General features: G+C 41.9%; 2 protein-coding genes across 3 annotated transcripts; one reads left to right on the top strand and one right to left on the bottom strand.

Annotated features, from left to right (window-relative positions):
* Positions 1-48: 48 nt before the first annotated feature.
* ca6 (carbonic anhydrase VI) lies at positions 49-5,452 on the bottom strand. The gene is made up of 10 exons (XM_083975226.1): positions 5,333-5,452; positions 4,640-4,819; positions 3,929-4,077; positions 3,231-3,326; positions 2,339-2,405; positions 1,663-1,820; positions 1,364-1,490; positions 1,142-1,225; positions 1,000-1,032; positions 49-877 (listed from the first exon to the last, which is right to left on the bottom strand). Exons 1-10 carry the CDS (start codon positions 5,421-5,423, stop codon positions 243-245), a joined length of 1,620 nt encoding a protein of 539 aa, XP_083831352.1. The 5' UTR covers positions 5,424-5,452; the 3' UTR covers positions 49-242.
* A 7,613-nt stretch (positions 5,453-13,065) lies between these two features.
* On the top strand, positions 13,066-21,854 carry eno1a (enolase 1a, (alpha)). 2 transcript variants are annotated; one of them, XM_083975902.1, is made up of 12 exons: positions 13,066-13,167; positions 15,431-15,525; positions 17,509-17,604; positions 18,316-18,374; positions 18,770-18,839; positions 19,237-19,370; positions 19,531-19,753; positions 20,149-20,346; positions 20,662-20,863; positions 20,964-21,072; positions 21,159-21,217; positions 21,330-21,854. In XM_083975902.1, the coding sequence occupies exons 2-12, from the start codon at positions 15,441-15,443 to the stop codon at positions 21,391-21,393; spliced, it is 1,299 nt and encodes a 432-aa protein (XP_083832028.1). In that variant the 5' UTR covers positions 13,066-13,167; positions 15,431-15,440; the 3' UTR covers positions 21,394-21,854. The 2 variants fall into 2 exon arrangements, with proteins under 2 accessions (XP_083832028.1, XP_083832027.1); XM_083975901.1 differs by lacking the exon at positions 18,316-18,374 and adding an exon at positions 17,774-17,832.
* Positions 21,855-22,496: the final 642 nt, after the last annotated feature.

Raw genomic sequence — 22,496 nt, 5'->3', positions numbered from 1 at the left:
TTAAACGAACCAGCGGATGACTTGTAAGCCTTTATTGGCGATGCAAAGATTTCAATACAAATCACAGCTGAAGTTATGAAAAATAGTTTGTATTAAATATTGACTTACAGGTTCTTGAAAGACATTTCATTCCTCATTACACACAGTATGCGATAGCCCTGTTAGATCCCCACCATCAGCACTGATATTTTGGTTTATTGCAACATTTGAAAGCTCATAGAAACAGAAGCAGCTGGGCCTTTTCAGGGGCATCTGTACTGACTGTCCAGCTGCACCCCCCCATACAGACTGAGTTCAGTGGTCCCCCAGCTGAGCACATTTCCCACTGCAGTGCTGTTACTCTCACATAACATCTGGTCCCGGATATCTGCTGTGGTCAGCACATAGTCCCACACATTGACATCAGTCATCTTACCCACAAAGGCGTCTGTGTTAGAGATGCCTAGTAACCCATCCTGGTCTTTGCCCAGGATGAAGACACCACCGGGGCTGATTGTGTAACCGCTTCTCAGGTAGCGCTGCTCCCCCACCATGCCATTGATCCACAGCTCTGCGCCGCCGGTGTGGGACGACCAGGTGATGCAGTAGTTGGCCCATCCGTGGGACTTGAAGTTGTGCGGCAGGTTGACAAACTCATTGCCGATCCAGAGACCCACCTCTGTTGAGTCTCCGTCTTCACCGATGGAGATCATCAGCTCGTTGTCGTTGCCATTGCTGGAGTAGGAGATGACCGTGTGGACGCCCTCAACCCGAGGCAGGACGTGCATGCAGACGGTGAAGGCGTCGAGGTCCATCGGATGTCCGAGGCGAGCCAAAGCGTAACTACCAGCATCTTTCGCTGGGAAGTTGAACACAAGAGGAAACAGACCGCGAGGTTCTGAGAAAAAGAGAGAGGCCACAGTCAGACTGGAGATAAACAAATGTCGCTCTGTCATCCTCATATATCTACATTTATAAACAACAGCTGCATTTCTAACTCAACGTAAACAAAGTACTCACCGTATCGGGAAGGCCTTGAGGTGCGCTGTCCCCCTGAAGAGAATACATAGGAGAAAGACAAACACTGGGGTGTAAATATTAGAGCTTTCGAGTCACACTCAGCCATCTCTAGCAGTGTTTTAATGACTAATAGCTCACTAACCTGAATGTATGTGCTTTCCAAGAGAAGTTATCAGACCCTCGATCTTCAGAAGTTTGGATTCAATTTCATCTTGCCGACAAAAACCTGAAAATTAAAGAGAAAAGGAAAATGACAAGACTGGACTCGGCTCAGGTTTTGCTTACTGTATGCCCCACGGGAAATTCGGTGGAATTAAACACATTTCTCTTTTGTGTAATCACACTGTTACAACATGCTACATACTTCCTTTCCCAAGACGTGGGAGGAAAGAAGATTCTACCACACGATCATTAAGAGGCTGGGCCATGCGGTAGTCATTCCACAGGGTCTTGTTGTCCATGTCCATCAGAGTACTCTCCAGTTTCCTGATCTGAACACACCAGAGAGACAGGAAGATAAACATATGACATCGCAAGACATAATGTTTTATACTGAGACAGTCAGGCTCCAAACATGACTATAAAGTTCAATGTTTTGCTTTTCTTTATTAACTGTTTTTTATCAGCAAAGAAGTGGAGCAAAGTGACTTGTGTCTGCCGTACCTGGTTATGTGAAAGAGTGATGGGCGTATCGAACACGGTCCAGAGGATGCTCTCGTAGCATGGTGGAGTGGTGAGGGAGCCCTGGTATCTGAAGAAATGGTTGAGGTTCTCAGGGAGCATGGAGCGCACATTGATACTCGATATGTTCATGGACTGACCTGCAGTGTCGGGGTCACAAGAGTCACATTATCTTTATATAAGTCCATTCACAATTCAAGGTTATGAGCACTCCTATTTATTTTTACTACATGATTTTTTATCGTGACCTTCTATTTTAACATGTTTTTCTATGGCCCTATGTTTTCCGTATATGTGCAGCATCCCCCCTCTATCCAAGACAAATATCTCCCACGGGAGATGAATAAAGAAATCTTTGACTTTGACTGAGTGGTTCATCATCGAACTATTCCACAGATCTACAGATGCCATGATGCTCCAAGATTTACAGAAAGGTGCCAACAAATAAAGGATAGAAGAAGACTGCGACGTGGATGCAAACAATTAAGGTTTTAAAATGTTCAAATGAAACTGGCCTGAAGTCCGTTTGCTTAACCTCATGGATAGGCACAGGGGATTTTGGTCGGAAACACTGAACATAAACACAACATCTGTTTGCTTACAAGAAAACTCAGTTGGGTCCTTTGAGTTCCTGTGTGGTGTAGTAGCATTAACTCACCTGCATATTTGATTTTGTCCAGGGTGGAGATAAAATCACTGTAGTAAGTGTTCTCAAAATGCCCATCCTAGAAATAGACCAAAACTATGTCAAACAGGTTCATCCAAAACTGAAGAATTTACTGAACTCAATGAAATGTGAGAAATCTGTACGACACAGACAGAATAAGTAACATTATGGCCACCTAATCAGAGAGCTAAAAGTTAATAAGTTAAGTTAATACATATACTGTAATTTCCTGTCCCTTCTGTAGTGTTCAATTTACTAACCCAAGTAATATAGCTACTTCAAAAAGCACTTTGTTAATTGTGAAGTTGTGTTTTCAGTAGATTGTTTGGGCTGTCATTTTAATGTTCACCATTATGATTTCTAAGTTCTAAATTCTAGTTCTAGTTCTAAGTTATATCCTGTGTGATTGCAGGACTTTTTTTTTTTTTAGCAATATTACCACACTTCATTCTTAACATTTAGTCATTATAAGTCCGTTTTTTTCTTTTTCTTTACAGCTTCACATAAATGATTGTGAGTCCAAATAGCGATACCTAAAAGTCGCAACAATGACCTCCCAGAGTGGAGTGCCACTGACTGACATAGATCCAGAGCATTCCTCTGGAAACAAGCACTCATTCAATATGTCAGCACGTAGTTGTGCACTCAATAGAGCCTTTAACCCGGCAGGATGACCAAAACAAAGTATCACACACTTCAAAGGACACTGGGTTTGGCAAACGATATTTTTTTTCATTATTTTGGTTTCCAAATTTCCTGTAGAAGAACTGATGGTGATTCATCAGAAATAGTGCCGGCTTTGTGTGTACCTGTCGAACAACTTGGCGTTTGGACAAAGAAGAACATAGAGGAAGGGGAAGAAAAGTATTTGTGGCTTACGTACATCATAGAAAAAGGCGAGTACTGCCAGCCCGTCTGGCTTATCTTTGGCTTCAGAGAAACTCTTGTACTTGTCAGAGTTGTAATGGACAACGTGGAGCTAGAAGACAATGCAGAACAGATTAGATACCAAAATATGGCCAGTGACCAGCTACTCAAATGCATAGCTCTTTACGGGAAGCAACAGTAGAAATGTTGATATTAGTAAAACATTAAGTCAAAGATAAAAGCAAAGTAAGGCTGGGCGATAGAAAGCCCAGTGTTACATTAACGGGAAAATATTCAGCAGGAAACAAAATCCTCCACCTAACTGCACATGGGCAGCTCAGAGGGCGGTGAGAATTAATTTCCATATGAAAAGATGAATGAAAGGTCTTTTTCTTTTATGATTAAAATGAAATACATGCAATAGATACTTTCATGATCTGTTATCACAATGAATTGTCATACACTGTGGGAGTGAATTGAGGAAGTGGAATATTGCCTGTGCAAATGTGTTTTTCTCACTTCGTTGTCAGTCATGTTCACTTGAGCTTTTAATAGCTCCACAGGTCTATCGCCTTAGTCTGTTTGCTGAATAGACTGCAGACTTTGCACGAAAGCCCAGTTATCACTGCAGTGATGCTCCAGCTTGTGTTGCACAGCTGGTTTTTCTACCCCGTCTTTGATCATCTCCAAATTCAATCTTTATGTAAAGCCAACCTCTGCCATGTAACGGATGCCGTCTATGGTGTGTTCTGCTCCGCTGGCCTCCAGGTCCCAGCCACCCCAGTGCAGGTGCATCTGAACAGCTGTGTATTTTCCTGGGAGGCCTTTGGTGATCTTCATGGTGGGAGGCAGGTTGATTTGAACTGATAGAAACATAAAGATGTTGAGATGTTTAGTCTGATATAAAAGAAAAATGATATTACCTTACGTATGTGTAGTATTTCTGATTGTTGTAATATGTACCATCCCAACAAGACCTCAGACCTAAACACTTTTTTATAACCCTATATCAGCCGTATAATAGGGTTACCTGCTACCATGGTGGCATGTTATAAGGAGATACCTCCTTATAACATGCCACCATGGTAGCAGGTATACCAGACCTAGTTGCAGGGTAGCTGCTGCACAAACGACCTATGGGCACGTATTTTCTCAGAGGACAGTCGTCTCCTTGGCAGCCACTTGTTTATCAAGTAGGTAACAGTAAAGAGAGATCAATTCAGGTTTGATTTGAAATTTCTGAGAATGTGCTTAATCCAACATTGAAATGTGCAGCTGCCGGAAGAGCAGGAAAGACCCCTTCAAAATAAAGTCATGCATTGAGAACCACTCAGCAGTCACACACTAAGTTGTAGTAGGCTACAGTGGTATGGTTCTTTGCCACAAAGTAAATGTTAATGCCTGGAAAATTACAGCCATATTCACCTGAGTGCCCGTTGTTGGACATTAGAAAATTGCCGCTCTGTGCATCATATCCGTTCAGCTCCAGCTGTAACATATCTGGATTGTGCCTCACGCTGCGCCGCTGGATGTCAATTGGGGACTGCTTCTTGCCGCCACATGCAGGGTACTTGGTCGGCCAGTGCATCTGGTCCAAAGCTCCCTCTGTGCCAAGAAAAAAATATATAGTCATCAATCACCCGCATCGATGGCATTTTGCAGCGATATATACATTCATGTAGACTAAGGGTGTGATTCTGTATGGACGATTGTTTGAGGATTAAAATACTTGTTCCTGGCAGGACAGGACTTGTTCGGCAAGTGGTGTATATTTTTCTACAATATTCACTCCCAAATTATTCACAAGCTACAGCAGTAAACACCTTATAATTGTCTCTTCTGCTTGCCAGAGGATGACAGCAGTTATCACAGTTGGCACCAAGAAAACCAAGTGGCCAAATGGCTCGACTGAATGCAAACAATGATAATAATAGTAATAATCTAAAACAATCCTTAAACAACTTAGAAAAACCGCATTTGATTTGCCAATTTTCTTGTCTTATACCAAAACAAATGCGAACTGGGTCAGTCGTCACGCACATTTTACGCACCCAATAAATCCGGTCTTGTCACTTTCCTTGACACATAAAGAACATATAGTGGGAACAAACGGCCTACCTGTGTATGTCCAGTGTATCCCATCATGAGGAATCCCGGCGCTGACAACGCAGAGCAAAGCGGCGGAGACAAACACGGAGAAAAACTCCATCGTTGCGCCTCTGTTGCCTCACACAGGACACTAACACCTCTCTGAGGGTTTTCTCTCTGCATTTAAACTGTGAGAGGAGGGAGGCGTTGAAGCCTCTGCTGAAAACGCCCAGAGCTCTTCCTAGCGACATTTAAGTCTCAGCAAAACAACCCTATCTGAAAGTCTGATCTGATATGTATTTTCATATGGGGTTGGAGCTGAAAATATATGTGTGAACACAAAAAGTGCATTATTATCTGCATGGTTCTTCTCTGAAGATTGTAGGTAAATATCCCAAAACAGATTCATTTTCTATTTATGTTCTCCTTTTCTTTTCCTGGAAGACAGGAGTTGTCCCCTCATATTGGACTTAGGAAATTACTGTATGTGCATAGAAAAGGACAAAAGGACTCTCTATCTTGTCTTTGTGTAGGCTACAGCATCACAGATGACTGTGTGTTTTCAGTCAAGCACTTTCTTTCCACCTCACAAACAAGCCTTGACCTACCTATTGAGGAAGTTTAAAAGAGTTATTTAACAGGAAATTGTGGCACATCATGGTAAAGCCTTGAGTCATTCTGAGAATAGGCTGATCAGATACCTGCTGATTAAAGCACATCTGTGATCTGAAAACATGGATACCAGAGGGAAATAATGGGATGTTATGAGGTGAATCACCTGTTGATCCATACCAGTTGCAACATGTCCAAAATCTTGACTTTGAATGCCAGAGCTGTCACACTCAGAGGTGTGTGAGTGCGTGATGGGCATGTTTGCCTTTGGGGGGCACATGTCATCACAAGGACGTACACAAAAGGGAAAGTGAGAATATTTCACAGGTATACAGGCCAAATCAGTGAGGATTGTAGAGGAAAAGTTATTTATTTGGGGAAATACACTTATTTGCTTTCTCCAGGCGAGAGTTGGATTGGGTTGAGACCATTCTAACGTAATGTCTGTAAAACGACAACTTGTAATTTCTACACCAATTAGTATGTAATGTGTTTACTTTGTATTGGCTAGGCTGTTTTAGATTTCATCACTTTCTGACTGAGCTATATCTTGGCTGCTTTTAATCTAGCCTACATGCTAAACTAAGATAGGATAAGATAAGATACCTTATTTCCTGGTGTAGAGTGATATTTACTGTGCAGACATTTAAGACTAGGAGCATATCTCCCAAAATTTTGAATGAATTTAGGTTAGATTTCTAATTGCATTTGCAAAAAACATTAAGTTTAAGATGGTCAAGGATTGGATTTCAATTTGTGCTCTGTTGTAAGAATCAAAGTCTCTAAGGTGGGTGAAGTTTGGAAATCAAACATGGATTCAGTCAGAGACTACTACAAACCTTTGTCTGTGTGTGTGTGCGTGTGTGTGCGTGTGTTTCGTGTGGGTGCAAAGACCTGATTAAACTACAAAGTGATCAAAGGACTCACTTTGATTTAGGACTCTCATTGTTCTTCCCCACTGGACCAGAGTTTACAGCCTTTCTGTGTTCGCACTTGATTGATACCAGTTGTTCTTGTATTTGGCCATTAACGCCTTGAGGCTGCGAGTCACAGAGCTGATTTCTATGGGACAGTGTTTTGAACGTGCACAAAGTCTGAGATCATTAAGAGGCCGACAGGTTTGCAACAGGTTTGGTGATTAACTCACATACACTGGCACATAGAAATTATGCGAAGCTGTCTTCTTTTTAGAAAATCACTAGGTTTATATTTGCCTTGAGTACAATCATAGTTCAATCATAGTTTTTAAAGTCTTAGGACGTTTAGCGATGTAATCGTACCAGCCAAGCCTAGTAATTTAAAGGTCACATATGGTGAGGTTGACATACTATGTGGCTCAGCCGCAGACAGTATGTAGAGTCGAGCAATGGCATCAGTAAAGAGGAAACAAAACAGGACAACAAACACAGCCATATCCTGTCATTATAAAGTCAAGAAAATTCAATATATCTTAGGTGCATCTGTTTAAATATAAAATAACATTAAAGCAGAAGTAAGTGGAATGTTTGTGTTAATATAAGTCTTAAATAGTTATATCTTCCGACGGCAATCACTTATATAGAGTGTTTGGTCTGAAACACGGGTCTGTCAGTCACTCTGCTCTGCTGTAAGCCGAGGAGAAAACTTTCCTTGTATCCTACAACCTTTATCCAATGAGGAGAGAGAACGGCATAAAGGGGCGGTCCTCTCTGTGTGTGCAGCCAAGGGATACGTGTCAATGTGGTGACGTAGGGACGAGGGCGGGGACTGCTAACTCCATCGGCTGACAGAAAGTTAGCCAAAACGACCGGATCGCTTACTTCTGCTTTAATGATGTTGTTAGTGGAAGTTCCCATGCAGGACAGTCACTACAGAATTTGACCCCTACAACAGCTTCTTGCCTTCTTGATGTTGTGAGATAGCAGCGCGGTTAACGGGCTATTCAGACCAGATGACTGCTACTTCCTTGACTTCCCAGCAGAGACTGTGTTGGATTGTTGGATGTCTTAATAAAATCTGTGGTTAGAAACAGAAAACATTAAATCAACACTTTACTTTCTCGATTTTCACTGTATCAACATCAAATTTGTATAGGCCTTAGCAGGAAATTGACCACAACTTATTAACAATCAGCGTAGAAACTGTATTGGGTGGGCAGAATTTAGCTTTCTCCCATATTCTTGGGTCAAGTATTAATCAAAATCAACGTCACTGATTGATGGGTGTGGACTGTACAGATCATTAGTTTTGTTGACCCATACATCCAACCCAACTGCCAGCTGACTGGGACTGTTTAACTGGGTTCAACAGGCGGACAGGGTACATTGGGATGCATTTAATAAATACAAGGTATTTTTTGTAACACTTGACATTTGTTTGCAAAATGAGGTGTGAAACCAACAACGCGTTTCTTAAAAGAAAAGTTGAAAAACTTAAACCGCAAAACAGGAACTTAGTTTACTGCAACACTCAGATAACTTAATAGCTGGTTGAATTGTATTAGTTTTCTTCACACATTGCAATGATGAAACAAATGTGCGATTGGTCTAATTTCCTCTTAAAACCTCCTCCTTCCTCTGACAACAGAATTAGTGTTAAAACAGAATTACAGAGAAAATTGACCTTTCTCGGTTTTTGTGAAAGCCTGAAACTCACAAATTGTTCCTCGCCACTGTAGAATATTAGGTTGTAATAGGATTAAACATAAATGGACTGACAGAGCTGTAGTACTTGTTAAGCCTTTAAATTACTTTTGGTATGTGCATACATGTCAGTGTAACCTATTTTTCTGCACCAGCACTGAAAAGGTCCTGAGTTGAGCAGGATACAAAAACCATGTTCTTCTCTTCTCCTTCCTGCTCATCTTCACAGCCTAGATTACAACATGCCCACTGATGATGTCACGGTTCCCATGAAGTTAGGTTCAGGAACTGGAACCGGCACAGATCCCTGCTGGTGAGAAACTCCTATTTGACTTGTTTGAGCAACACCATAAATCAAGTAATGTGAGTTCAGCTGCACCATGAAAGCCACTTGACTGTCACATAATGTTTGGTGGTTATTTGGGCAAAAGCTAGAAGGCAGCACAAGAAAGAACAAGTTGTATGAATTTCCCTTCAGGGCAAGTAATTCTTATTTTTGAACTTGTGGAAGAGATGGCCAAGTAGTGGCCAAACTTTAAAAAAAAAAAAAAAAAAAAAAAAAAACTGAGAAAGAACTGAGACAGCAAGAACACAAAAATATTGCCACTGTTGTGTTTACTTCCTCCTGAATAATGGGTAACATACACCCACTTTGTTTCCACTTAAACTGGTGTGAATGCTGCTGGTTCAACAGAAAGCACCAAGGTTGAGAGACTCCAGAAGGGAACCAGAACCAGAACCGTCTCTGTCTGAAAGCACCCAAAGTGACAAATCTGTAATGATAGTTAAAAATGTATCACACCAATTATGCTAACTCGGATAACTGGGGGAAGTTGTGTTACTTGGTGTTCAAAAAAACTGTTATCTGTTTGTTCACAGTGACCCAAGTTATTTTGTATGCGTGAAACCATATTAGTTGCATTAGCATTAGCACTCTAGATCATTAAATACTTGCTGCATAAAAAGAACTGATGAATTTGACATCTTAGCCTTGTAAACCAAGGTCTAATGAGCATGCAGATCTTTCCAGGAAAACCCTGCTTGCACAGTTGTGCACGTTCACACCTGGAAGCTGCCCAGTGAAACCACAGGCTGAGTCACTAAGCAGCTGCACTGGAGCAAATGGGTCACACTGCTGGACAAACTGTATGAAAAGACATCTCTAAAGAGTTAAGATGACTGATGATAAGATGATAATAATTGAATGAAAGAATTTTCACATTTTCTTCTGAACTGAAGATTTTAGTGTTATGGGACAAAAAAGGTGGAGCACACACTACTTCAATTCCTCAACATTTTGCAGAAGGGTGAGGCCAGTAAATCAGCAAAACAGATTTCACACATGCTCCACCCAGACTCATGCCTCATATTGTAACATAATGTCAGAGAGGGCTGGGAAACATTTTGGCTGACAGCAACATGCCACAGATCACCAATTCTCTTCCTTGTATCTCACTGCAGCCTTCTCCAACAGATTAGCAGAGTGCCAGTGTGGTTGCCTCCACCCATTTCACAGGTAGATGGCTGACTCTCATGCAGGTGGTAGACATCTGGTTGCCACCAGCAGACAGACTGGAGGAAAATTCACTAAATGTGTCACTCACACAAAGGAACTTCATTGTTTTGGGAAATACTCATCTTGGGAAATACACTTTTAGTTGTTACCAGGCAACCCGGCAAGGTGGTGCAGGAAGTTACTGTCTCTGGTTAAGAAATAGTGCATATTTTTACAGGTGGAATTGAAAGAGATTTTTGAATTATAAGCCATGCATAAGACCAAATTTTTTGGTCACATCGTTATGAAAAATCCTCTTTGCTGTTGATTTTCGAAATATCTATACGTGTATAAACTTACTTTGTGGTCAGGGATAATTAGCAAATGCTCTAATGTGAACAGACAAAGCCAAGACAGTATTTGTGCTAAACACGTTCAGTATATGGTATCACTAACATTATAATCATGTGGTTATGTAAACATGACCATTTAGGTCAAATTACCTCTTTTCCAGAGGGTCAAATGGTCAGTGGAGAAGTCTTGCTTTAAACTAAACAAATTAAAGAGCAGTAATGAAATGAGATGAGGTTGTAAGCCTCCTGCTGATGGGCCTAAACACCAGCAGGGGGATTTTTCACAACCTGGCAAACCTAAAAAGTTGTTCTCATGAATGGCTCATACTTATTTAAAATGCATTTTGAATTATTCATTAAAGCTGATAGCTATTATAAAAGATTAACCACTAGCTTTCTCCAGGACAGGCACCTGAAGATTGAGCACCTTTTCTTATTCCTCGGTACAACCACTTTCAATTAAATGTAGACCGGTGCTCACAGCATATTGGTTGTAAGTGCTTGAAATAGGCCCTGTTCCTGCTCAAAGGAGCTGTGATGGAAGGGAAAATGTGCAGCTATGTGAGGTTCACTTTGTGGTTGAGTTCATTGGAAAACTGCTGAATAAGAGCTTAGACTTCTGCCAGTGCCTCCAAAATCCTCTGCCTGTAAACGAGCTGTACAGAGAGCAGCAGGTACCAGGGGCGAATTTGCTAACAACCAGTGCACATTCATTATTATGCATATTTAATGAAATACATAATGGTTGTTTATTAAAACTGAAAATTGGTTAATTCAAAAATATTGATCATTTATGATTTACAGTATGTCATGGTTCACTGGGATATTTGGATAAGGCAGAGCCAAGTAATGTCTATATGCTTTTATGGCAAGTCAAAATGTCTAAATGATTTACTTGTTATGTAGCTGTAATATTCTGGTCTGAGCAACATTGACAAAATCACGTCAAGGCCACTTGAATTTGTAACTGGTGGCACAAAGTAATTACATTTCTTGAGTGTTGTGCTTTGGTTTCCTTTCAACTGCATTATATCACATTAGACCGGTAGTTGTGAAACCTTTTATCAGACTTGGCGCATTGTTAAATATTAAATATGGAAGAGAACCTAAATGAACTGCACATTTAAACACAAATTACACATTAATAAATCATGGATGATGACCCGGTAGTATAACTTAAATAATATTGTATTGATGAACTCTAAATAAATGGATGATTGAGCTCTATCCTTGCTTGGAAATGTCAGCTGAAAGCACTTGTCATTTTTTTTCGTGAGAGCATCCAGCCAGCAGATGGCGCAGTTGGATGTAACACTGACAGTCTCAAGGTCACTGCAGCAGGCTTTCATCACACTTGAGCTCCAGCAGCTCTGATCTGATCTGCCATGGATGCTGCTGCGCTGCACTGCGCAGCTGCGTGACACCCATGTCCTGTAGTGATGAGATGTCACACATCTGTGGGGAAACCCACTGTTCACTCATGTTGTGATTCATCTCTGCAAAGTCTCTAAATGAATTCCTGGTGCAGTCCCTGCTTTCAATGCAGAACTGTTGCATGAAGCTGCTCATGCAAATCCAAGTAGTTTGACATTGTCAGAATGGAAAGAAGTAACAGGCCTATAGATCCCTCTGTCTGAGGTTTGATTACTGGCAGGTACGGATTAAATTAATCCAGGATTGTTGCTAGGCGTACCAGTGATGTTTTGTGTGCAGGTATCATGTGGGAATAATAAAACGCTTCCATATTTAAATCATCCAACATAAGCAAAGGTATACTATATGTGGTTTGGTGTTTTGAATGTCAATAGATGTCCAGATCAAGATGGAAACAGGGACACATTTGGTGTGAAGTTTATGTTAGCCCAAAAAATGATTGTTCCAATGGCATTTTATTGACTAAGCTATATTTTGTGAAACAGATGGTTTAGGACAAAACTAGCTTTCAAGTAAAAGTAATGACAATGATATTACTGACGTATAATAAGTCATTTAGGCTATTTGATATGTGATGCATCCAATCTTATTGATACCTAAAGCTGTTACATAAACGTGGTGGAGGAGACAAGCATCTCAAAGTCGCAGTAACAGTTAGTCAAGCAGATTCACATTAAACTACTAACTTCATCCACTGATGCTCATATAGGCTAAATGACTTTGAAACGAATTCATTCATTCTAAGCCAGCCTCGACGTATTTTAGCCATCACTGCTTCCTGTGGATCAGACCTATTAGGAAAAAGCACACAGTCTCCTGAGACATAAATTCTGTGACATTCATGATGGGGGAAAAAGAGAAAAGTCATTGCCAGAAAACGTGACCATCGGTGCCATGTGACCAAGCACGAACCACCGCATCAGAGATCCTGCCTGCTTCCCTGCACGTACTCCTCTCTGCGTCATCTTTCCGCATACAACTACTGCCCCTTTACCGTCAATCCGACACACACACCAAAATTACAAATCCACTTTAATGAAAACATATTCACCCCCTGCTCCCTAAACCTCTACACACAATCTTTATCACAAGTGATGCTCATTGCCTCTAGACACTATATTCGTATCCTTCTTCGTCCCTAACTTGGGGTGTGTGACGGTGAACGTGCGTCCCCCCTCGCACTCACCCGTTCCGTGAGTCGGCCTCAGCCAATGGCATCGCTCCGTGGCCCCGCTCCTTCCTGATTACGTTCACTTATCATCGGCACCGGGGCGTCACGAGCGCCTTCTCTGCCTGCCCGCACGAGAGAGACACACAGCACCGTCCTTGCACACAGTTAGGCCGGAAAAGGTAACTTTGACTCAATTTTTCTGCTTTTTTGTCAACGAATTCTAGGCTAGACCATAATAATTATATTTAAAAAGAGATATATCAGACAGCAGATATTGTTATTAACTGTTTATCTTCCTGTTAAAATATGTTTGTGGTGGTCTTCATACTCGACGACAACGTCAAAGTCTTGTTCTTGCGGAAGCTACTGATACTTTGTTGAATATATTATCGGTTAAAGCCTCAGTTGGTGGCTGTTGTAGGACTTGTAGGATGGAGCAGTTTGTAGCCCACCCGTCTATTTTTAAACCAGGCCGTCAGCTGGCGAGATGTCTCTCCATTTAGAGCTGCAGTGTGTGTGGGAAAGGTGGCGTCAAGTTGCAGCTCTAACTTCCAGCAGAAGTGGCTTTTTCCATTTGTTAAAGAAACGCGTTGTTAGGCTAAAAGATGTGGCAGGATGTCAGACACTGTCACAGACTACACACATGTCTAGGTCAAGCAGCCAGTGACTGAGCTACCAGTTGCTTGCAGTTGCAGCAGACATGGGGGTGTGTCCAACAGATATAGGAAAACTACTGCTTGTAGCGATATTACACAAGCTTTACTGTGCAGTGATGTTAGTCATCTCTCTATCTAACGGATCTCCTAAGCATGTGTGTAGTCTTACCTCAATTATTAAGAAGTGTATTACTGCTGTTTTATTTTATTTACTATAAATGGTATTATATTAGCTAGGCCATATTAAATTATAGCCTATATATTTAATTAGTTTTTTTGACGAGGTTGCACACTGCTTACAAAACATATCAGGTATCCATCCTCAATTATTTATTTATCTTTGGCTGCCATTTTGTGCTGCCAGGTTAGCTCCTTGCTTTCCACTGGTTGCAGTAATCCAGCAGCAAAAACCTTATAATAGGATAGGAACATCTGTGTGTGTGTGTGTGGCATCCACAACATAAGGCACATAGGCTATGCAGTGCATGCCAGGGCTGCAAGGAATGATTATTTTTAGTATTGAATGATCAGTCTACTGTGGCTGTGACTCAATTTATACGTTTTTCTATAAAACATCAGAAAATGGTGTAGTACACACAAGTACACACAAGTATCCTCTAAATATTTATCGACATCAACTGAATATCAAAATAGTTGCCTTGCCTGTTCATGGGTAAAATATCAAAACTGTGGTTGAAATACTAAAGTGGTACCTTTTCCTTGAGGAAATATGAACACGATTTTCCCAAAAAAAAAAACCATCCTAATTCCAAAATGTGCCAGCCCTACAGTTAGGCTAGTCCATAACCAACCAAAATGTGTCCCTGGCACAGAACATTGAGGTTCGATCCCATCCGCTGGTAAACTGTAAAACATTTTTCCATTTAGCAAAAGAACAGGGTGCATTTGTGTTTTAGTGATTTTGCCTCTTGGCTGTAGACACTTTCCAGTCAGACTTTGAAGGACATAGAATTTTCCATTTGTTCTAATGTAGCTACACTCAAGCTTAACTTTGGAGACTGTACTCAGAGTTCACTCATGCATTTAGAGTGGGTACATGAGTTAGTCAATAGATTCAGGGCAAGTTAGATAAAATGAATGAAATCAATAGTGCAGCATCATGGTCTGACAGTCTGGTCTAAAACCTTCTCTGACCTCCACTTTTGGAATTTGGACAGATAACAATGGCTTCATGAAATTGGACCGTGACCAAATCCTATAAAACACAACAGTGGAGTGACACTTGAACAAAAAGAGGTCAAACATGCATTGTAACGACTCACTCTTTATCATTTCTTATGGTGACTTTTCACTATGCTATCAGGAACTCTTTCTCCAGTGTTTGACAGTAGTGTTCTCAACTCTGTTTCGCAAGTTTTGACATGTTTTGTAATCTGATGAATTAAGTAAACTGAGGGGACCTGCAGAGATTTTTTTTTTTTTTGCTGCTGCATAAGCCACGCCCTTCTGTGACTAATATCTCTGCAATCCCGGCCACCCCACATCACTTGGATCCCTTGGTTCAGGGGGTGTGCACTGCCACTATATATCTTCACTTGCAGAGTCCAAGACATTGTTTATTGCTCTGTCTCCAGACTCCAACTCTAAATTAAATTACATTTTGCCCAGACTTTGTCATTCAGCATTTCCATTTTTGCCCAGTCACTGTTTTGGATCAGAGCTTTTAATTCAGTAAGTACCAGTGCAGGGTGTCTGTCCCTGCTTGGCCTGTGGAGCATATACCGCTATACTGACTGACGCCTGTTTTCTGTTGTTTTATCCGCAGATCCAGAACCATGTCCATCCTGAAGATCCACGCCCGTGAGATTTTTGACTCCCGTGGCAACCCCACTGTGGAGGTCGATCTGTACACCAAGAAAGGTACCGCATGGCTAATAATATGTTTTCATGTTTTGTTTAACGTCATCAATTGTGGTCAAGAATGGCAAAGCTAGATAACCAACTGCAGAATACCTTAGTTACAAAGCTTACTGCATACAATCTGTGCACATTGTTGAACAGGTATTTCAAAAACTTGCAATTATTGCTCAGTTTGTGTGATGCTGCTGTAAGGACCAATCTGTTTCATTAATTATTTTCATCAAATGAATCTTTTTTTGTCTCTTCCCAAATCACATTACTATTGAAAGCTAGGTAAATTGTACTGTAGATTATGATGGTCAAGCCCATGTGGCTACTGTGGTGTGAGCTCCAGGCCCAGACTGGAACAGATCAGATGGTGAATATGCGTGTGTGTGTGAAAATAGCTCCTGTAATATCACACTGCATCTCCAGGATTCTGTTACTGTAATGGTTCCTGTTGTGGAGCACGAATAGCTCATACAGTAGGTACCTCGAGCAAAGCTTCGAATTGAGATGAGGTATTGAATGCAAGGTAGAGCTGATGGGTAAATGAAAGTATGGTATGCCTTATTCACTGTACACTGGATTACATAATGAACTGTTTAGCATGTATACCTCGGGTTGAGATCAGCTTATTCAATCAGCTAATGGTCAGACAGAAAGTTTTTTGGCACGCTGTTCTGTCCGAGAGCTAAAACAAAGGAACAGCTCAACCCAGCGAAAAGGTCCGAGAATGTTAATGAAGTAACCCGAATGACCATTGACATGGAAGCAAGTGGGACAGCCTTCACCACACTGGCTGGAAATCGACTACTCAGACTATTCAGCAGCCCTGGTTTGGCAGGGGAGCTATGTGCTCCAGTTTACAGTAAATAGCACCTTTATTCCTTTTTTTTTTTTGGGACGAGTCTCCCTTTTAAGTCCACCAGGCATGTTTTGGCATCACTAACAGCACAGGCCTAAGTGAGTGGAGCAGCCAGAGCATGTCCATCCTAGTAAATGTAATGTGTTTTGCTGTGTTATGTAACCAGCAGCCTCCGGATCACAGGCACACTAGAAAACCTCCTATGCTGGTTGTAAGAATGATGTCATTTCTGTAGCTCTAGTAATCTAGAGAGACATTTATACTCGCTCACTCACTTATTATATCCTCTATTAAGGGGGTTATTTGCACATAATGGAATTTTTTCTTGAATGTATTTATTTGTAAATTTGCTGATCCATATAAGGATAGTCTCAGCAAATGCATACTATTGATGATTTGTTTGATTGTATGTTGCCAGGTAAAATATGAAGCAGATATAATGTCATAGCTCTACGTCTCAGTTTATTGCCCGATGGCTTGTTGCCAGCATCGCCAAGCTGCATTTTTTCATGCAGATGATGCGTTAAGCCTGAGCTCACGACCGAGACAGCAGCTCTGTCCTCCTGTCCTAAATCCTCTTGAGACTCGCACTCGTTTCTGCCGCTCCACTGAACAAACTGAATACATTTTTTGCTCATCCCAAATTTCTCCTTGCTTGGTTTTTAAATCCAAAATGGGCATCCTCTTATAAATGGGTGTGGCTTGGCATCCTTGCATAGATGCACTGCACATGCTCAGACAGCAGCCTGTCTTCCCCTGTTACATCACAGCCTTCTGCAGCACAGCCAGTACGACTTCCTACACACACACTTTGTCCCTCTGTCTGAACAGAGAAACAATGGATAACGTTACTGAGGCAGGGGATGCCATCGGCCCACAGTGCATTTTACTTGTTGGTGCTGCTGTGAATACCAAGCATCCGCTCCTACACCCAGTGTTCTGTGCTATACAAATGCCACATCCTAGGCACAGACATCAAAGTCATAGAGTTGGTTGTCATTGTAAAGGCTCATTGTCAGTGGAAATACATTGCAGCATTTTATCCAACTGCAGCCAGCCCTTTGCTGTCTGTCTTGGGACATGACACAGCACTTTTTAGGAAATGACGATTACAAAACGTCCTTTGTGTCTTCAAGGTCTTTTCAGAGCTGCAGTTCCCAGTGGTGCTTCCACAGGAATCTATGAGGCTCTTGAGCTCCGTGACAATGACAAAACACGCTACATGGGCAAAGGTGAGGACCGCCCCCTCCATACACACACACACACATTCTCCCTCTAAACTATCTGGTTACTTCTTTTTTGCTCATCTCTTTAATGTCTTTCCCACACTGTTGAACATTCTGTCTGTCCACATCTTCATGTCTTCATTTCTGGTTCCTCCATCTTTCCTCCCTCTGTTAGGAGTCAAAAGAGCAGTTAAATATATAAATGAATTCTTGGCCCCTGCACTGTGTAACCAGGTAAATAAAGTGTGGACTAACAGGATGACTTTTACATGGTGCTGTGCACAGCAGCATGAAGATTGGGTTTGCTTTTGGAAACTAACCTTTGCAGGCATTAACAGATGTTCACAGATCTAAAAAGAAAAAAACGAATAAATGACACAATCATAGATGATACAAGAAAGTTCACATCACAATCCTTAACGTGATTGCAAAATAATATTCTATCTAATGCTATTGTGGCGACTGGGCTCTGTTGGAGCGAGGGGAGAGTTGGTATTATGTTTATACTATGTACGCTCAGTTATGCCTGTGAATTTATGTATTTCTGTACACTCTCTCTATATGTATATATACCAATTAAAAGACTAGGAGCAACAACAAAAAGAAAAAAAGTACTTAGTCCTAAGATTGGATGAGGTCCGCTGTGGTCATCTGTCTTGCCTGCGCTGCATGGTGTTCCTCTGTCTGGGTCAGTTATGGTCTGCTTGTCCCTTGCAGGTGTCTCAAAAGCTGTTGATCATATCAATAAAACAATTGCACCTGCACTGGTTAGCAAGGTAGGACCATTTACTATTTGACTGATTTTACTGTTTAATGTCTAATGTCAGGAGAAATTATGTAAAAGTATAAGTAACATTGGCAGCAGAACACAGTCTCCAAATGACTAACTATACAAGAACACGTGGTAAGAAAACTGCATACAAGTGACATGTTGTTGTTGACAGTAACATTAACCTAATCTCTTCATCTTTGCATTTATAAACTTGATACACCTAAGAGATCTCTAATCCACTGCATTAACAGAGCTGCAGTGTTGTTATTCTGAGATGCTGTGATTACTCTAACATTATTGGAGTGTGTTCTTTTGAACTAATGACTTGATCAAATCAAATGTAGTTTGTCTTTAACATTTTGAATGAATAATGAACATATCATATTGTGTCTAATACAGGATGTGAGTGTTACCGAGCAGGAGAAGATCGACAAGCTGATGCTGGACATGGATGGCACAGAAAACAAGTGTAAGCTGCTACTGTGTGTTGTGTGTGTATGTGTATGTTAACATTTTACTCTACATCCAGTGTTGTTATAAAATTATCATTAAGTGTCAGAAATGCCAGTTTAGTGATCACTCCAGTATAAAGAATGCCTGTTATGCAGGGGGCAGTGAATGAGTGAATAGAGAGAGCGAGCGAGAGAGTTGTGATTTCAACATTCATGTGGGTTAACAAGGGTTAGTGTTGTTTGAAAATAAGGACATTCAGTGCTCATTAAAAAAACATGTACGTATAAACAACAAGGGCTCATATTGTTATTTCAAGGTAATGCACGCGATATCAACATGCTGTCGTTTTTTTAATGCTGTCTTAAAAGTTCTACAGACAATGTATTGATATATTTGCATCTGTCGTCCTGTAGCCAAGTTTGGTGCTAATGCCATCCTGGGCGTCTCCCTGGCTGTGTGCAAGGCTGGTGCAGCAGAGAAGGGCGTCCCCCTCTACCGCCACATTGCTGACCTGGCTGGCAACCCTGAAGTCATCCTCCCAGTTCCTGTGAGCCTCACTGTTGAATTGCCTGAATCAATGTGCCTCAGGCTTTTTTAAAGACTCTTATTTCTAATAGGCCTGGCAGACATGTACCATTAATGTTTGATCATTATGTCCTGTTGTGATTGCATTAAGCTGAAAGTGGATCCTCTCTGCTTCCCTTCAGGCTTTCAACGTCATCAACGGTGGCTCTCATGCAGGCAACAAGCTGGCCATGCAGGAGTTCATGATCCTGCCTGTTGGAGCCAGCAGCTTCAAGGAGGCCATGCGTATTGGTGCTGAGGTCTACCACAACCTGAAGAATGTCATCAAGGAGAAATACGGCAAGGACGCCACCAATGTAGGAGATGAAGGAGGCTTTGCCCCCAACATCCTGGAGAACAAGGAAGGTGAGAGCAAACAGTCAGAAAGCTAAGGTGCTTTTTTTAATCAGTAAAAGCCAACAAAGTAATTACATGTCATCGGTGTGCTCCTTAAATAGCCCAAAGTGAATGTCTTCAAAGCAGTGCATTCCTAGGTCTTCCCAGGGAAGTACTTCACTTATCATTTCACTCTTGGGCTGACATATGGTTTCTAAATTAAGGCCTCAGTGCAACACTGAGTGCATAGACTGCCAGCCTCTGACTCCAGTGTCAGGTCAAGGTGCTGATATGGCAAATGCCCCAGTGGAGCAGAGTCCTCGCGGGTGACTCATTTGAAAGAAAAAAAAAAAAGACTAATGTTTGTACTGTATCAGCAACATCTCTGGTCACTGTTTGACTGTAGTGTGTTGTCCTTGTTTCAGCTCTGGAGCTGCTGAAGAATGCCATCGGCAAGGCCGGCTACACTGATAAGATTGTCATTGGCATGGATGTGGCCGCCTCAGAGTTCTACAAGGCTGGAAAGTACGACCTGGACTTCAAGTCACCAGACGACCCTAGCCGCTACATTTCTTCCGACAAGCTGGCCGACCTCTACAGGAGCTTTGTCAAAGATTACCCTGGTGGGTTTTCTACTCTTAATCTCTGACATACAGCCTGAAAACTCTTTCAGTTCATGGTTGACAGACAAGTTGCTATAAATTGTGATCACTACCGTTTCTGTAGTAGTACTATAGTACTATACATCCACAAATGGCTACTGTGTTTTCACACTTAGCAGCTTGTATCTGCTGCCCCCAAGTGGCCAGGAAAAAAAACAGTTTTTCCAGATGTAACGTCTCTGTAAATCATGATTCATCATAACATCTTTTTAACGTTAAAACAACTGTTTATTTATGAGCAGTGGCTAATATTACTCTTTTCATGCATCTTAACAGTTGTGTCCATTGAGGACCCCTTTGACCAGGATGACTGGGAGGGATGGTCCAAGTTCACCGCCAGCACCAGTATCCAGGTTGTGGGCGACGACCTCACCGTCACCAACCCCAAACGCATCTCCAAGGCTGTGACCGATAAAGCCTGCAACTGCCTGCTGCTTAAGGTCAACCAGATCGGCTCCGTCACAGAGTCCCTGCAGGCGTAAGTGTCCACAACAGTCGTAGCAGTGGGGTCAACCTGTGATGCCACAATACTAGAAAGTAAATAAAGAATCAGCTGACTCATGTGTCTGCTCCTTTAGCTGCAAGATGGCCCAGAGCAGCGGCTGGGGTGTGATGGTCAGCCATCGCTCCGGAGAGACAGAGGATACCTTCATTGCTGACCTGGTGGTCGGTCTCTGCACTGGACAGGTAAAACCTCAACCCATTAGTGATAAGTGAAACATTTTAAAGCTGACAATACAGGTCCTTTATATGCCATTCATTGTTTTCTTCAGATCAAGACAGGCGCCCCTTGCAGATCCGAGCGCTTGGCCAAGTACAACCAGCTGCTCAGGTAAGTCCAGCTCATCGTACATCCTTTGCTCCTTAAAGGCGCCATATTGCAGATATTATTTATTGGGTGATGGATCCATCCACCTTAACAAACTGCCGTCACTCTCACTCAGGATTGAAGAGGAGCTTGGCGACAAGGCCCGTTTTGCTGGCCAGAACTTCAGGCACCCCATCTGAGCAGGTCTTCTTCCACGGGCCTCTGTGTGTTCATTGCTCATGAATAACCCCCCACACATACACGCCACGCTAGGTCGCCTGCCCTGTCTGGAGAGAAAATGGAGAGAACACCGCTGAAATCCAAGGTCCAAGTCTGTGGTCTGTGGCGTGGAGAAGCTGCAGTACGTCTTAGTACGTCCACAGTTCAGTTCACCCTCAAAACTATGCTTTAGCTCCTGATTAGTGTTGGTCCCTATGTTCGTGTTCCGTGTACCTGTGTGAGAGATTTTTCTTTAGCGTCTTGTGAGTTGTTGTGATCCTTGGTCCTTCTACTGAGTATTTGAGCTACTGTAACTGTAGTATGGCTCTGCCTCGAGCAGCGGTAAGAGTACTGTATGTGCAATGTGTCGCATCTGACAAGGTCTTGTGTTGCTGTAAGCGTTGGCAGAAATACGTAATAATAAACAATATAGTTTCAAGTGTGTTGTGTTTGTTTTTTCATCCTTACGTTCCCCCGATGAACCCTGAATCATGTTTACTTTATATGATACAATCCCTATTTCATGTTAAAGGTTTTTAATTTAATCAGTAACAAGACCCAAGGGATAAAACTCTGAAAGGATTTAATTTAAAGTAAGCTGATAGATTTTACAGTAAATGTAATGTCTCATTCATAATTTATTGAAAACTTTCAGGTAGAAGTGAGAGTGTCTGGAGTAATGGGGGTCCACTTCAGTGCTCCTGTCTGTTTTTAAGTGTGTGTGATGTAATCTGAGTGCCACAGAGAGGCTGAAACATGAGCTTTGTGCTGTGGGACGCCATTTCTGTCCCTCCCCTGGGTAGAAGGATCCAGTGAGGCTCTATGCAAGCTCTTTTTGTACTGAGCCATGCCAAGATAAATCAAGGTCTATTTACCAGTGGTATGGCACCAGTGGGGATTGCCAGCTGGATCTGTGCCACACCAATTCACCTCATGTGGTTCCTGTCTGAACCTGCCTCCATTGTTTAGCCGTCACCAAGGAGATGTATTACAAATCACTGGTACAAAGACACAACATCCTGCATATTGCAGAGTGTGGGGTCAACTGTTGTGGATTTCATTTAGCAACAAATAAGAGAGAAAA

Source organism: Trachurus trachurus (assembly GCF_905171665.1).
Source record: "Trachurus trachurus genome assembly, chromosome: 7".
Taxonomy (NCBI): Eukaryota; Metazoa; Chordata; class Actinopteri; order Carangiformes; family Carangidae; genus Trachurus; species Trachurus trachurus.
The sequence above is the reverse complement of the archived record's forward strand: the minus strand, read 5'-3'. Positions and strand labels throughout refer to the sequence as shown.

Bases quoted from the DNA above. Each gene is read 5' to 3' on its own strand.
- ca6 (XM_083975226.1), bottom strand. From the start codon at position 5,423: ATGGAGTTTTTCTCCGTGTTTGTCTCCGCCGCTTTGCTCTGCGTTGTC. The intron at 3,327-3,928 runs GTTGGCTTTACA...ATTGTCTTCTAG, and splicing joins GCATCCGTTACATGGCAGAG to CTCCACGTTGTCCATTACAA. The intron at 1,033-1,141 runs GTTAGTGAGCTA...TATTCTCTTCAG, and splicing joins TGGAAAGCACATACATTCAG to GGGGACAGCGCACCTCAAGG.
- eno1a (XM_083975902.1), top strand. From the start codon at position 15,441: ATGTCCATCCTGAAGATCCACGCCCGTGAGATTTTTGACTCCCGTGGC. The intron at 17,605-18,315 runs GTGAGGACCGCC...TGTCCCTTGCAG, and splicing joins AACACGCTACATGGGCAAAG to GTGTCTCAAAAGCTGTTGAT. The intron at 21,218-21,329 runs GTAAGTCCAGCT...ACTCTCACTCAG, and splicing joins AAGTACAACCAGCTGCTCAG to GATTGAAGAGGAGCTTGGCG.